The 16146-nt window shown below is 46.6% G+C and overlaps 1 protein-coding gene across 1 annotated transcript in view; it reads left to right on the plus strand.

Annotated features, from left to right (window-relative positions):
* MAPKBP1 (mitogen-activated protein kinase binding protein 1) overlaps positions 1-16146 on the plus strand; it is a 154273-nt gene that overhangs the window by 47272 nt on the left and 90855 nt on the right. The window contains 1 exon segment of the mRNA XM_040410984.1: positions 10758-10849. Within this exon segment, the coding sequence (XP_040266918.1) occupies positions 10758-10849 (92 nt within the window).

Consider the following 16146-nt stretch of genomic DNA (forward strand, 5'->3'; position numbering starts at 1 on the left):
GCTTTGGTTGCTCCCAATGTGATGTTGCAAAGGCCTAGATAATGTCATTCCCTCATTAGTTAGCACACACCCAAGTGAGTTACTATTGAGTAAGCCATGTTGGCACCGCTGATGCCGTGTATTACTATTGTAGATGGGTTTTCCACGCCAGGCCTCACTAGCCGATATGTACATCTGCATCTTGTGGAAGTAATAAAAGACCAAACCCTTCTTCACGTCTTGTAATCGAAGATGTCGCCCCTTCATTTCTCAAGTACCTTTGTGAAATTGTGAATTTCGATGAAAATAATCATATTCCCTATGAAATGACAGTTCTGGACAATCTTATACGTGCTGTCGTTCCTCAGTTATTCCTTGTAGAAATGTAAAGCCATACTGCTCCTTGTAGAAATGTATGAACGCACGGCTGGCTGGGTGTTGTGAGTTGGTGGTGGCCCTACGCAGTTTGACATTGTGCAGTTGATGCTGCCAGTGTCGGTGTGTCCGCACGTGTCCAAGCCGTGTCCACTTCCGGCAGCCAGTGACAGCGCAATTTCGGCGGGAAAAAAATCGTACGCCTGTTTGCTGCCGCAAGGCTTTGACTAGGGCCTCGGGTGCGTGACCATAGCAGGTCTGCGCCTGTATTGCGGCCTGCAATATAGGGGCACCGGCTGTGTGCGCACCATATCACGGATGTGGACCCATTCACTTGGTGCTGAACGAAGACACGGAGCGGAAGCACTACAGAGTGCAGGGACTACTTTTTTGCGCGTTCAAGTTGTTTTTTTCTTCTTGCAGTGCCTTTTTTTGACACCTTAGTTGTGGTTTATGGGTCAGTGTATTTTTTAAAATATATTTTTTATTTTTTTGTAATCCCAGCATCTGGGTATTTATTTTATAATGGCTTTTTTCTGTTGCACACTGCTCTGAGAGGAAGCGCCTTTACCGGGGTACATAATTTTTCTATGTAAAACTGAAGGCATGAAAGAAATGCAGTTTAAAAACCATCTGTGCTGAAATGCATTTTTTGGCCAAATTTTGTGTTAAAAAAAGCTACAAAAAAGCCCTGCACAAGTCAGGCATATTTGTATGTATATTTTTTGTATTTATTTATTTTTTACAAAAAAACTACATGTGGCAACACTAAAAAATAAATAAGACCCCAGCCCTCTGTAACATCTGACTCTCGTTAATCACAATGATGTTGTAATTGAATCCTCTCATCCGTTTGATCATTTTCAGCCGTCTAAATTGGCTAATGAATTCTTGGAGAAGGAGCGTTTCCATATTGATGGGGCCGGGAGAAGAACATTAGGGGGTGGGAGAAGAACATTAAGCCTATTATGTCCTAAAAGGGTTATGAAGGCGGCTTAGTAAAAGTACCGTATTTCATATTTGGAGCGGGTCCATAAACCCCGTGTCCCAGGAGTGTATCGGCAGTGATTTGTGCGTTCTTGGAAATATCCAGTTGCCTTTTGCACAGTAGGAGCCTGTCCCTTCTCTGCCGCGCGTGAAGCTAAATCCGGCTCCTTTTCACATAGGGAAACGTAATTTTTAGATGTTTTTTTATTTTATGTCTTGCAGCATCTTATTCATGGTACAACAGTGTATTTTAACTTGCTTGTCAGTACAACTTCATAGTATTTTTGGACGTTTGAAGGATGACTTCACAATACGACCCGTCTGGCCCGCCATCAGTGCTGCGGTGGCCCCTTCGTTGCTGTTTTTATTATATATTTTTTCTCAGATGCTGCAAGTGCCGTTTAACATCAGACACTGGACATATCCATAGACTTCTAAGGACCACATAAGTACCATAAGCAGAGTCGGCCCGAGAACCAGAGGATCCTCTGGTGGGTCCAGGCTCTGATCCCAAAGTGGACCCCAAAGGTCCAGGGTTAAAAAACAAAACAAAAAAAACAACTTTTGGATTTGCCACTAGGGTCTATTTTGGTAAATTAAAACCTATAGACTTTATTGATGATATGGGGGTTGGGTTCCAAGAATAATTTCCTTTGGTGGGTTCAAGGAACCCCATTCCGACCCTCACTGTAAGGGCTCGTGCACATGAATGTATTATTTTTTGTCCGTACCGTTTTTTTTTTGCAGCCCGTATGCAAAGCCATTCATTTCAATGGGGCAGCAAAAAAAAAAAACACAAAAAAAAACCCAAAACTGAAATGACTCGGTGTACGTTCCGTGTCCGCATGTCCATTCCGCAGAAAAATAAAACATGTCCTATGATTGTCCACATCACGGACAAGGATAGGACTGTTCTATAAGGGGCCGGCCATTCAGTTTTGGAAAATGCGGAACGCACGCAGCCGGTATCTGTGGATCCGTTGTTTATGATCTGCAGTGCGGGCATGGAGCCCTTATGTTCCTGGGCAGGAATCCCTCATAGGGTTGTTTTTGCTGTCAGGTGCTCATTAAATAAGTTAAGAAACTTGTTTGATGTCTATGGTCCGTGGTGGCTGCTGTAAAGCTGTTAAGAACGGCTCAGGCAAGACTATATAAAAAAAAAAAAATAATCTAAAGACCAATTCAAAACAGTAAATGTGTCAATGTCTAGTTTTCATTGGCAGAAAAATAAATCTAGATGACACCTTCCCTGTAAACGTCTTGCCTGGCAGGCACTTTGTGGGTGTTCCTGGTTTCCATGGCAGGCCTTGTGTATATGACTCTCCCATATGTACTTTATATATCAGTGTTCTAGAACTCCAACCGTCAGAGAAGATGGCTCGGACAACATCACTGTAGCCTTTCTAACCCCATCCTGTATCCAGGGGCTCGCCATTTTTGGCTTCTGATGTCATCCGCTGTCGCCCAGACACTTAAAGGTCTAGATGAGTGATACTTGGACAGGCAGATGCAGAAGGTTGTGGTCTTCCGGCAGATGAAGAAGCGGAAAACGCAAAAAGTATGTGCTGTGTGTCCTCGGGGTATAGAACTGGTGTTTGGATGAGTGGGCAGAACCTAGCTGCCTCCCTCACCGCACAATAGTGCTAGCAGTGTCAGTAATGAGATGCTAATTAATCATGGATTATGCAGATGAATGGCTTTTCTTGTTTGCTATTTGACATGGTTTCTCTGCGTATTGACACACGATTTTTTTTAATGGCGTATGTCAGGAGGTTTGTGTAATATCAAACAAACAACACTTTTGCAAATCCCCCCCCCCCCCCCCATCCGTTGCACTCATTTTGCATTCGTTATTTGTCCGTTCCGTCAGAAATCTGTTATTTTAGAGGGGAGAAAAAGTACTGTGGACTTTAAGAAAATAAAATAAAAAAATCTCTTGCATGAAATGGCACATACCAAAAAAATTTCACTACATTAAATATTACTGTAAGGGCTTATTCACACCACAGTGTGAATGGGTCTGCATCCTTTCCGCAGTTTGCTTAACTGGTGCGGACCCATTAATTTCAATGGGGCCACAAAAGATGCCATCCGTATTTCCGTTGGCCCTGCATGAAAGATGAAGCATGACCTATTCTTGTCCGCAACCGTGGACAAGAATAGTCTTTTCTATCACAGGGCTGGCCATGTGTGGGCTGCAAAATGTAGTTTACAACTTTTTTATTTTTTATTTACACATGTGTACGTGGGTGCCTGGCATAGGCCTGAAGAGTGAGGGTGACCGATGCCGCTGTATGGCATTGATCACAAGCTGGATGTCTATTTCGGAGTTTTTCCCAGCGTGTATGTCAAAAGGAGGCTGTTAACATGATGTGAACAGGACCTTAGAGATATAGTTTTGTCTTTGTAGGTAGAGGAGAGGCAGCAAGGAATTTCTAACCCTCATTATGTTGTGTGTTTTTTTTTTTTTTTTTTTATTATTTTTTTAATCTTTTAAAAGGCTATGAAGTGGCTTTAATTTTTAACGAATGGCTGAGGACTTGGCACGTTTCATGTGTTCATTCAGGAAACGTTGCGGATACTTTTCTCATCTCTGTACAGATTAATAACGCATCGCCGTCTTCGCCTGCTCCAAGTCCGCTGTGTTCACCATTGGCCGAGCGCTCATTGCACTGATTGGCATGACCTAGATTCAGATCTCATTACTCCAACAGGAGCAGTCTCACAACTTTACTGCAGTGCCCGTCAGCGGGCATCTTTCCTGCCTGGGCATTCAGCAATTAGTTATGTCTCTGATGGCAGTGTTTTTTTTTTTTTTTTTTTTTGTCTATGTATTGGGTATTGTTTATAGCAATCAGGGCCGGTTCTAGGTGAAATGGGGCCCTGGGGCGAAAAACAATAAGGCGCCCCCCCCCCCCCCCCCCCCCCCCCCATGACACGATGACGGCGGAGCTGATGTTGTGTTTTATCCTAATGAGAGAGATTTCATAATAAGGATTGGGATAAGGGGCAGAGGGATAGCAGAGCAGGGAGAGGCTGGTGCTGCTACTAGGGGGTCATACCATGGGGGAGTAATAAAGCCCACCATAATGCCCCCCCCCTAGAAATAATTCTCCTTATAATGTGACAGTGCAAAAAATACCCCATTGTAATGTCCCCAATTGAGCAAATGTCCCCATAGTGCCCCCATAATGTGCCAGTATAAAATGCCCCCATAGTGCACCTCTTCCCCTCCCTTCTAGTGCCCCCCCCATAATGTACCAGTATAAAATGCCCCATATATAGTGCCCCAGTAGATGCCCTCAGTGTCCCCCATAATTTGTAAGTATAAAATACCCCTTCTCAGTGCCCCCGTAGATGACCCCATAGTACTCCTGTCCCCCCTTCCCCATAGTACCCACCATAATGTGTCCCATTATTAAATGCCCCTATACAGAGCCCCCATATATAATAACCATTCTTTGTGGCCTCAGTAGATGCCCCTATAGTGCCCACCAATAATGTGCCAGTAATAAGTGCTCCCATAGATGTCCCCCAATAATGTTCCAGTAAAATGTGCCCTCCTAGATGCCCCCCACCATCATGTGTCAGTAACAAGAGCCCCCCACCATCATGTGTCAGTAACAAGAGCCCCCCACCATCATGTGTCAGTAACAAGAGCCCCCCACCATCATGTGTCAGTAACAAGAGCCCCCCACCATCATGTGTCAGTAACAAGAGCCCCCCACCATCATGTGTCAGTAACAAGAGCCCCCCACCATCATGTGTCAGTAACAAGAGCCCCCCACCATCATGTGTCAGTAACAAGAGCCCCCCACCATCATGTGTCAGTAACAAGAGCCCCCACCATCATGTGTCAGTAACAAGAGCCCCCCACCATCATGTGTCAGTAACAAGAGCCCCCCACCATCATGTGTCAGTAACAAGAGCCCCCCACCATCATGTGTCAGTAACAAGAGCCCCCACCATCATGTGTCAGGAACAAGAGCCCCCCACCATCATGTGTCAGTAACAAGAGCCCCCCACCATCATGTGCCAGTAGCCAGAGGGCCCCCCACCATCATGTGCCAGTAGCCAGAGGGCCCCCCCTCCATATCATGTGCCAGTAGCCAGAGGGCCCCACCCTCCACATGTGCCAGTGGCCACCAGTATTGTACAAAAAACAAACAAAAAAGAGAGGCCGCGCTGTACGGCTCAGGCGGCCTCTGATAGGCCTAGTGCCTTCAGCCTATCAGGGGCAGGGACACGCCTCTCCCTCCCCTGCCCTGCTGCACAGCCATCTGTATCACTGTCCTGAGGACGGCGATACAGATGACAATGGAGATGAGCGCTTCCACGTACCATCAGCAAAAAAAAGTCTTCCGTTTTTCACTCAATCCCCAATCACTTTTATGGGGTCACGCAGAATTGATGCGTGAAAAACGTGCACAGACACATTGAAATGAATGGGTCAGGGCTCAGTCCGGATGGTAATACGTTTGCTTCACGCATTGTACCCAGACGGAAATCTTGTTCGTGTGAAAGATACCTTAGGCTACGTGTACACCTGCGCCACAATTCCGGTATTATGTTCTTGCATAAGAACAGGAGTACCTGAACCGCTGGACTCTGCATATGGCGGACACTACCAGTGCCCAGCATTGTGCCAGGCTTTTCGTTTTTTTATTTTTATATTTTTTACAGAATCTGCCACCGCAGATTTGAACCTCGCCCTCGGCTGTTGTAGTGAATTTTGGTTAGATTTTATTGTACGTCCACCCTAAAGGCAGGACTTTGACTTCTGTTAAAACTACGTAAACTGTTTTTTTTTCTATACTGCAAATTAATACTCCCCTGTGGCACAGATCAGGGATCAGTAAGAGTATTACAGGTTGGTTTTTCCGTAAATTCGTGCCAGTATTAAGTCGTTTTGACCATTTTAGCATCAAGGAGAAGCTGACCTCTGCGAGTCTTCTGCTGGAAGATTAGGATCTCCGCAGCTGTCTCTAGGACTCTGCACAGCTGGAGATCGAATTGCTTTTTATTTTTCCCCAGTAAACTCCCGGAGGGCTTCCTTAGTTGGCCAAATCATTTCTATTGTCTTCCAGCTTTATTCCACAATTTCCATTCCGATTTGCACTGATGGCTTTTCATGTGACTTCACCCGTGCTCTAAATGCTGTATTAGCAGCTTTGTACTGAAAGCACTTGTGAACGATGGATGCAAGCGATTGTCTTGTAGGGATGATTTCGGAATGATGATTGGTATCCCCGTGCCTTGTTCCTCCCCATAATGCACGTCTCGAGACGTAACTCTGCACCAATTTTGCTATGTTCCTTTGTGTGATCTCCATGTCTAAATAGGTTGCACATAAGTGTTTTAGGCCCTGTTCACATTGCCGTTCCAGCAGAGAACAGCCTGCCGGAGTTCACCGAATCACCGCCAGATCGATATTGACTATAATTTGATCTGATTGTGATCTTGGCTGCTTTTCAGCATAAATTCCAGGTTTCGGCCAGACTGATACCACTGCACGCAGAGGTTTTTGTCCGGGTGACATTTTATGTTGGATCATCTCTGACAGAGATGTGACTGCAGCCTCAAGTGGCCACAAGCAATCTGGCCTAGAATGAGAGCTGGACTGGTTGCCTCCACTTGCAAAGCTGCCTATGGGGGTGAGGGGGACGGGTCCTCGCTGCACAATACACTGCTCTACGGTAGATGGTAATGATGTGATCCTGCCTACGATATGCCATCATGGCAGGAACACTCACCAGTGTGCAGTATATATGCCATTGTATAGTGAGGCCCCGTCCCCCCACTCCTCTAGGCAGCTCTGCAAGTGAAGGAAATCTGTTCTGCTCACATTCTTGGACAGGTTGCTGACAACCATTTTAAATTATTCCCGGAGAACCCTTTAAAGAGTTTCTTTCTATATCATCTATCATATGCAATCATGACAAGGCACTAGTTACCTACTGTGCATCCCATGATATGTGTGGCTCAGTTTGCAAGTTGCTTTGACTTCAGGCAGCACATGGGCCCTTTTACACAGGATAAGACAGACAAGTCCACATATTTTAGTGCCGTGGAAACGCGTTTCTGTATAGCCATACCCTAATCGCTGTTTGTCGGGAGCACATCGCCCTGTGAGCAGGGAACGTGCTGACGGAATACAATGAACCTGTATGGGAAAGGATGGTCATTGCGAGCGGATGTAATACAGCTATAACGAGCGGGCCATGGTCAGGAATTGCCCTGTGCATCGGCCTATGCATATAGGCTCTATCTTTAGTATGCCCTGTGTGCTGGGTGACTTGTAGCTGCCATGGAGGGGTGACTTAAAGGCACTAAGAAAACATAATGGAGGTCACTTATTAACGCTCTGGTGCAAAAATGTTGCAAAAATCTCCTTTGTGACTAATTTTAATGCCCATGCGACAATTTTAATGCCTGCCATTTATACACCAAGTACGACAGATGGGCAGGATGGACCCCGACAAATTTACCACTTTCTCGTCTGGAAACGGGCGAAGAAGTAGCCAAAAAAGACAACTCCAGCCAGACACAAAGATTGCTATATATGCGACTAATTTATGATGAGGTGCATGTCTGTATTAGTTGCCCCCTTCCCGCGCTGCAACTAAAACGGAGTAAAAAAGCCATCTTGGTAAACGTCCCCCCATGACTTAGTTCCAGAAACGGTGCCGCTCTAGACCGTGTCTGGTACTGCAGCTTCTGTTGAAGAGTGGCGCGGAGGAGAGCAGCCATGTTTTTCTAATCTCTACAGTAGCAGGTTTATGGTATACCCACTACAGGTTGTTTTTAGTTGCCTCACACAGGGGGTACTGTACTGGATCCCATTACTGTACTTGTTAAAGATATTTGTGAATTTTTTTTATTGCAAGTCGTGAAGAGATCCCCTAGAGAGAGTGAGATATTGGTTAAAAAGGCCGCCATGTAATTAGTGTTTTCTGTATTTTCCTTCCCGGTTTCCCTCTTTGGTGGAGAGACCTCAAAGAACTCTTCACCTCATGGCAGCATTGTCAACCACCAATACTCGGTCATCTTGGACAAGATGTCCTTATGTGTGAAGTATTAGCCTGACACTTCATGGTATGTCACATTTCTTGTGGCCGGGATGGGCAATCTTAGAATGGCGTCAGTGTTGCACCCCCACCTCGAGATCTGCAAACTGGTCTTTAGCCCAAATAAAACCATGAAGTAGAATTCCTCGGGGGGGAAACGCTACAACCCAAGATTTGTGCAGTGACTCGTAGTTGCACAGATCGCCGATATCACATCTGTCCTGAGGCGGCTCCACGATGATTTATGAGTTAGATGCCAAAGTAAAACATGGGTGTAGTAGTTTGGAACGTGTCCCGGAGGTAAGATGATCAGATTTCACAGAAACTCTACTCCAAGCGCTGAACTGTTCGTACTCGTGAGGTTTATCATATCGTATAATGAAGCTTATCGGTTCTGCACGAAGATGTCAAATCTGCCCAGATGGGTGTGACACTTATGCCGTGCGAATCTCTCACTTAAGTCTTCAGGGCAAAAATCAAAAATAAAAATATGCAAGAAAAACAGTTTTTTTCCCAGCTTCCTTACGTCTGCAGCGCAGGGAATCCAAGGTGTATCATCTGATATGTGCAGAATCTAGAAGGAAGGACTATGAAGACCTAGAGACAACGGCTTTCATAGCCGCAGGTCCTACCCCCCGGCAAACCACTGTGAGAAGTTGCATCTCCTGCAGATGAATGGCCATAGATGTAAAGTATGGATGATTGGAGGAGACCCTCTGTTTCATAGAGCGTTGTCTAAATGGGAACCATTGTCTCAGACTCTCATTTTCCTGTGGGATGTGTGGTTATTTTATAAGCTGAACATCTAGGTCCAGTGCACAGATCACAACGAGGTGACGGAGCCGTCGTGGCCCAAAACGTTGACCTGTCGTGTGTGGAGACATCTGTCTTTTAGACCTGCTCTGCTATTTTGGCCCATTTATCTATTATTTTATCCTGTTTTGTGCGTACTATTGGTGATTAATAAGTATTAATATATGGCATGATGATTAAAACTCATTGAGAGCGCCTAGATGTTGTTGGAAGTTGCGCCAAAATTTGACTCTTTTGGTGCATCTTGTTTTAGAAAAATCCACTCCTCCTAACTCACCAAGGGAAAGGGCATGGCCTAAGATTCATAATTTCGCACCAAAATTGCACATTTAAAGGGGTGGTATCATAAAACATATTTTACATTTTTTAAACCAGCACCTGGATCTGAATACTTTTGAAATTGCATGTAATAAAAAAATGACTGTAATCGGTAAGCTTTTCAATAAAACAAATCTGTATAGCGCCACCTGCTGTTTTTGTTCTTTTTCTCATTTTCTTTCCATCTCACTGAGATGGTCGCACACGCTCAGTTTAAATCTTCTACTGCCACCAGCCACATGTTCTCTTAGAAGCTGTGGCAGTTACAGGGAGAGAGCTGCAGCAGAAAGGACACATCCCCTGAGCTTCCAGGCTGAAGAGAATCAGAGTAATTGGAGCAATGTATGGGTAGATCTCTGGATCCATGTGAGGTACAGGGCTGGTTCTAGCTTTGTTAGAAAGAAAGAGATGGTCGTGTACTAGATTTTCATTTTATTTATTTTTTTACATCAATCAAGGTATCACCCTGTTATGTTTGGCATAAAATTCTGTCCGGAAGTAAGCCAACCAATACTTGGTATATAGTCGGAGAAAAGTGTCTCTGCCTGCACCAGATGTATCTTTTTTTTTATGTTCCCCCTTTAAAAAGCAACATAAATCTGACGTACAAAATGGAAGAGAACCTTTACTTGATACTAATGGGTTTTCAAGCAAAGTACAAAAGCAAAAAGTTTGTATTTGAAAAAAATGACAAAAAACATACTTTTTATGTATGAAGGGACACCCCTTTTTACTCCCAGACTACACACGTTGTCCCCTTTTTTTCATACCTCAAAGGGGTCATTCACACAACCGTACGAACGGGTCCGCATCTGTTTTTTTGCAGAATGGGTGTGGACCCATTCATTTCACCGCATGCTGTCCGCATCCGTAGTTCCGTTCCGCGGCCCCGCAAAAAAAGATTGAACATGTCCTATTCTTGTCCGCAATTGCGGACAAGAATAGGCATTTCTATATTATTGCCGGCCATGTGCGTTCCGTAAAATGTGGAATGCACACGGCCAGTGTTTTGTAGACCGCTCAACACTTGCGGACGTCTGAATGGACCTTTAAGCTGACGCTTCAGCAGTATCAGTTGTGTAGTGAACAGATGCCCCCGGGTGCACATTGTACACGGGGAACAGTAACTCTTTGTGGTGCAGGGCGTGCGGCTTTTCTCCACAAGTAGTCCAGCTGTCAGTGCGTTCTGAGATTACAGCTCTGATTTTTCTGTGACAGGTGACGTTGGAGAAGGTCCTGGGTATCACGGTGTCGGCTGGAAGAAGTCTCTCCTGTGATCCAAAAACCGGCCTTGTTGCGTATCCAGCTGGGTAAGTTAAGGCGTACTGCTCATTTACAAGGGTTCATTTTATCTGTATGAAGTGGGAGGGCAGGGCTGGTTGGCAGTCGGACGGGATCAAAAACGGGTCAGATTTACAAGTAATCCAACGATAATCTGTTCTTTTGGTTGGCTCATTTATCATACTTCAATATCTTATATATAGTTGCTTGGTATTAACACTACTAGTGTAAGAATTTTTGATAGTTGAATAGATAAGTGGTCGGTCAAAGACCAGGGGGGTAAGAACTGGGCATTTGGGGTCACTGCTGCCCCTCCTTTTATTCTCATCAGGTAGTTAGATGCCTGCGCCAGTTGTCACAGCTAGGCCTATACTCCCATGTACTTACCTCCTGTTTGCTCCCCTGGTAGGTAGCGACAACAAGCAGTCGATTTAGGGGTGCAGTGTCTAGATCAGCGGTTCTCAACCTAGGGGTCGCGACCCCTTTGGGGGTCGATCGGCCCTTTCCGGGGGGTCGCCGGTGCTTGTTTTGCGGCTGAGTAACTCAGAAGATCCGATGGTATATTCTAACCCCCAGGCGTTCCCATGTTGACGGGGACGCTTGCCTGGGGGTTAGAATATACCATCGGATCTGAGTTTTACGAGCTCAGTGAGATCGTAAAAACTCAAATCCGATGGTATATTCTAACCCCCAGGCGTTCCCATGGTGACAGGCCAATATACAGGGCCACGCCGCTCACAGGCGTTCCCATGGTCACAGGGGTTAGAATATACAGGGCCACGCCGCTCACAGCAGTATATTTATAAACTAATAAGTAACTACTTTAACTTTAATCATTGCTCATTGCTGAGCTCTTTACTTGGATTATAATTTATTTGGATATGGGATATCTTACTTTGTCTTAGCTCCGGTAATAGCAGGCAGTGCGGGGGGGCGGCGCTCACTCACTGATGTCACACGCCTGCTCCTCCCACTAGGCGGCGCAGGCGCGTGACGTCAGTGAGTGAGCGCCGCCCCCCCGCACTGCCTGCTATTACCGGAGCTAAGACAAAGTAAGATATCCCATATCCAAATAAATTATAATCCAAGTAAAGAGCTCAGCAATGAGCAATGATTAAAGTTAAAGTAGTTACTGATTAGTTTATAAATATACTGCTGTGAGCGTCGGGGAGGGTGATCTGTGGATGGCACTGTAGGGGGATCTGTGGATGGCAGCGCCATCCACAGATCAGCCTACAGTGCCATCCACAGATCCCCCCCCTCCCCTAAACAGTGCCATCCACAGATCTCCCCCCTAAACAGTGCCATCCACAGACCCCCCCCTAAACAGTACCATCCACAGATCTCCCCCTAAACAGTGCCATCCACAGATCTCCCCCTAAACAGTGCCATCCACAGATCTCCCCCTAAACAGTGCCATCCACAGATCTCCCCCTAAACAGTGCCATCCACAGATCTCCCCCTAAACAGTGCCATCCACAGATCCCCTACTCCCCTAAACAGTGCCATCATGGCACTGTTTAGGGGAGGGGGGATCTGTGGATGGCACTGTTTAGGGGGGGATCTGTGGATGGCACTGTTTAGGGGGGGATCTGTGAATGGCACTGTTTAGGGGGGATCTGTGGATGGCACTGTTTAGGGGGGATCTGTGGATGGCACTGTTTAGGGGGGAGATCTGTGGATGGCACTGTTTAGGGGAGGGAGGATCTGTGGATGGCACTGTTTAGGGGGGATCTGTGGATGGCACTGTTTAGGGGAGATCTGTGGATGGCACTGTTTAGGGGGGAGATCTGTGGATGGCACTGTTTAGGGGGGAGATCTGTGGATGGCACTGTTTAGGGGGGAGATCTGTGGATGGCACTGTTTAGGGGGGAGATCTGTGGATGGCACTGTTTAGGGGGGGAGATCTGTGGATGGCACTGTTTAGGGGAGGGGGATCTGTGGATGGCACTGTTTAGGGGAGGGGGATCTGTGGATGGCACTGTTTAGGGGAGGAGGGATCTGTGGATGGCACTGTTTAGGGGGAGATCTGTGTATGGCACTGTTTAGGGGAGGGGGGTCTGTGGATGGCACTGTTTAGGGGGGATCTGTGGATGTCTTTGTGATTAATTACTCTGCTTTAATTATGTTCAATTTGTAGCAATAAAAAATACATCCTGCATATCAGATATTTACATTACAATTCATAACAGTAGCAAAATTAGTTATGACGTAGCAAGGAAAAAAATGTAATGGTTGGGGGTCACCACAACATGAGGAACTGTATTAAGGGGTCACGGCTTTAGAAAGGTTGAGAACCACTGGTCTAGATGGATACAGGAGGAGCCCACCGCTCTGTCTGCCGCCTTTGTCCAGCAAGACAGATGGAGCTTCATCCTGTCCTTGGCACATACCTCCCGCACAGTAAGGGATCGTCCTGGGCGCCTCCCGCACAGTAAGGGGGCGTCCTGGGCGCCTCCCGCACAGTAAGGGGGCGTCCTGGGCGCCTCCCGCACAGTAAGGGGGCGTCCTGGGCGCCTCCCGCACAGTAAGGGGGCGTCCTGGGCGCCTCCCGCACAGTAAGGGGGCGTCCTGGGCGCCTCCCGCACAGTAAGGGGGCGTCCTGGGCGCCTCCCGCACAGTAAGGGGGCGTCCTGGGCGCCTCCCGCACAGTAAGGGGGCGTCCTGGGCGCCTCCCGCACAGTAAGGGGGCGTCCTGGGCGCCTCCCGCACAGTAAGGGGGCGCCTGGGCGCCTCCCGCACAGTTTGAGCATCCTGCACAGAATGACGCCTCCTTAGTACAGATTGGATACTCATCTACCCCACCTTACCATAACGACCATAGCAGAGCAGTGCTCCTCTGCTCTCCCATCTGTGGCCACATGCGATAGGCTCGATGACGTCATGGTGGAGCTGACTGCTCCCAGTTTCTTCATTTTATTCCGCTGTATCTGTGTCCTGTCCAGTTATTTTTTTAAATCAAGATAGTTTTTATTGAAAGAGTAAAACACAGTGTACGACATATACACATACTGTATAATTCAACATACAATGGCATGTATAATAAAAGAAATTTGTGCCGTTTTTTTAAATATTAATACAATGTTGTTGTGACAGCTTATTATTTCAAAGGAGTACACATTAATCACAATGTATCCAGGGCGTACACACATTATAGTAAAACCCGATCATTAAACCAAGCTCCCCCCCCCAACACCCTCACACATTTCAAACCTGTGAGACGACCGAGCCCTACAAAAGCAGTATCTCTTCGGTGTTGCAGCACTGTCCACTGCGAAACACTAGTGCGCAGCCATGATGCCCAGCGTTCCCACTATACCAACCCAACCTACCGCAGTCGCAGTCCCCCAGTCCCAGAAATTTGGTCTCTTATGCATTCCGCAGCGAGGGTCTATCCTGTCCAGTTATTAAATATTATTTATTACAGTACAAAGGACACAGATGTCGTCGTCCTCTGCAGAAGAGCGGATGGGAACCAACTTTCTGCATCGGACATATTTGGAAAGTCTGATTAGCGGCAGATTTCTATAATTTCAGTAAAGATTATGATTTCTCTTTTACTCTGAGTCTTCCTGAAAGCTTTTTATTTTTCTTCACTCTTTCTGCGTTGCCGTCGGGCCGGACATTCCTAGACCAGGTGTTGTGGCTGCGGTGAACCCCTCAGGCCAGGAGCGATCTATATCATTTTCTTTTTCTTTTTTTTTTTCCACTTCAGTCGTCCTCCCAAGAACGGGTCAAAACAAGGGCTCTCTTTCCTGTGGTTTTACTTGTGCCGTCTTTTTAATTACAGCCTGTTACCAAGCCCTATATTTACTCCGTGCAGCTGTCTGCCGGAACCCAAAGCCAAGGCGTGTAAGAAAGGTGAAATGAATTTATTTGCTGAAGGCGGCCGTTTTAGCTGGAGGCATCACATGTGACATCTGGGTGTAATGTTTGTTTAGATGGTTTGTAGTGTGGACGGTGTTACTACGTAGCTCTGTGTGCACCAGATGTCCGTGTAGTTTATTTTGCTGCAGCATGCATATTGGGGTCAGTGCAGAGAAGGTTATTTAAAGGGGATGCCTGTGTATTTATTTTATTTTTTTGGTCGCCTTCTCGCAGCTCACCAAGCACAGTGCCGTACATTGTATAGCGGCTGTGCTTGGTATCACAGCTCAGCCCTTATTTACTTCTATGGGGTTGAGCTTTTATCACTGGTCTAGGGAAAGCTGAGAAAAGGATGTGACGCTACTGGATAGGTCCTCGGTATTAAAGCGTCAGAAAACCGCTTTAAGGGTTTCAAGAAGTAGGAAATGCACATGCGTTCTATGGGCTCGTCTGGGTTCTTTCCATTGATCTCATACATCTGATGAGGAGACGATTGTTCTGTGCAGAGCATTGAAGACGCTGGGATTAAAGCCGTCATGTCGTCTTTTTGCATTATGCCTGGGATATTGGTCAATTACCCGAACATTTGAGGATCCTTTGTGCTTTGCTCTGACACATCTTCCCGTGTTGCCTATGGAAGACAATGGGCACCAGTCACTGAGGCTTATACAGTCATTTGGTATATTGCATTGCTCGCACCCTTTGGCTTCACTTTCTTCGAGTAGAGTTGGATACAGGGATTTTAGGGACCCTGCCATCAATTATTTCCGTCACGTTAACCGCCAATATGTGAATATTCAATGTAATTTTTGTTTCACTGACTGTTTTTCTGAATATTCTCTTTTTAGAAACTCCATGTTTTCTACTTCCCGTCCTGGCTCTTTAAAGGGGTATTCCAGTTGTTAGAAGTCATCCCCTATCCTCCAAAATCTCCATGGAAATGAATACAGCAGCCGCATGCATTTCTGACCACCGCTCCGTTCATTGCAGGGGGTACAGGGCTCCCGTTCTTGTGATCGTGGGGGTTCCAGCAGTAGGACTCCCACCAATCTAATAGTTATCCCCTAACGTCTAACAACTGGAGTACCCCTTTAACTTTCCGCACAGCAAACAGCCTTGTTTGGCTTTCTCAGTCAGACCAGTCACTGCGGCCAGAGAGGGAAGTGGGTGAGGGACTCGTAATAAGTGCAATGCTGTTCTGTGGACATGGCCGGCCTCCGCAGGTCCCGGGTCTCTGGGAAACAACATCCTACTGACGGGGCTGCACGTGATCGTTGCAGCAAATCACTGGCCGCAGAGATGATCTGTCACCCATGTGGCACATAACCCACTGACGAATCGTATGGGTGATATGTCACCGCTGCAGACAGTGATTGGATGCAGAGCCCCCCCCAGGATGTTGATTCCCAGAGACCCAGGCTCTGCAGAGACAGACGAGGAGCGATGGAGGTGGAGACCA

Source organism: Bufo bufo, chromosome 11, assembly GCF_905171765.1.
Source record: "Bufo bufo chromosome 11, aBufBuf1.1, whole genome shotgun sequence".
In the NCBI taxonomy this organism is placed as follows: domain Eukaryota; kingdom Metazoa; phylum Chordata; class Amphibia; order Anura; family Bufonidae; genus Bufo; species Bufo bufo.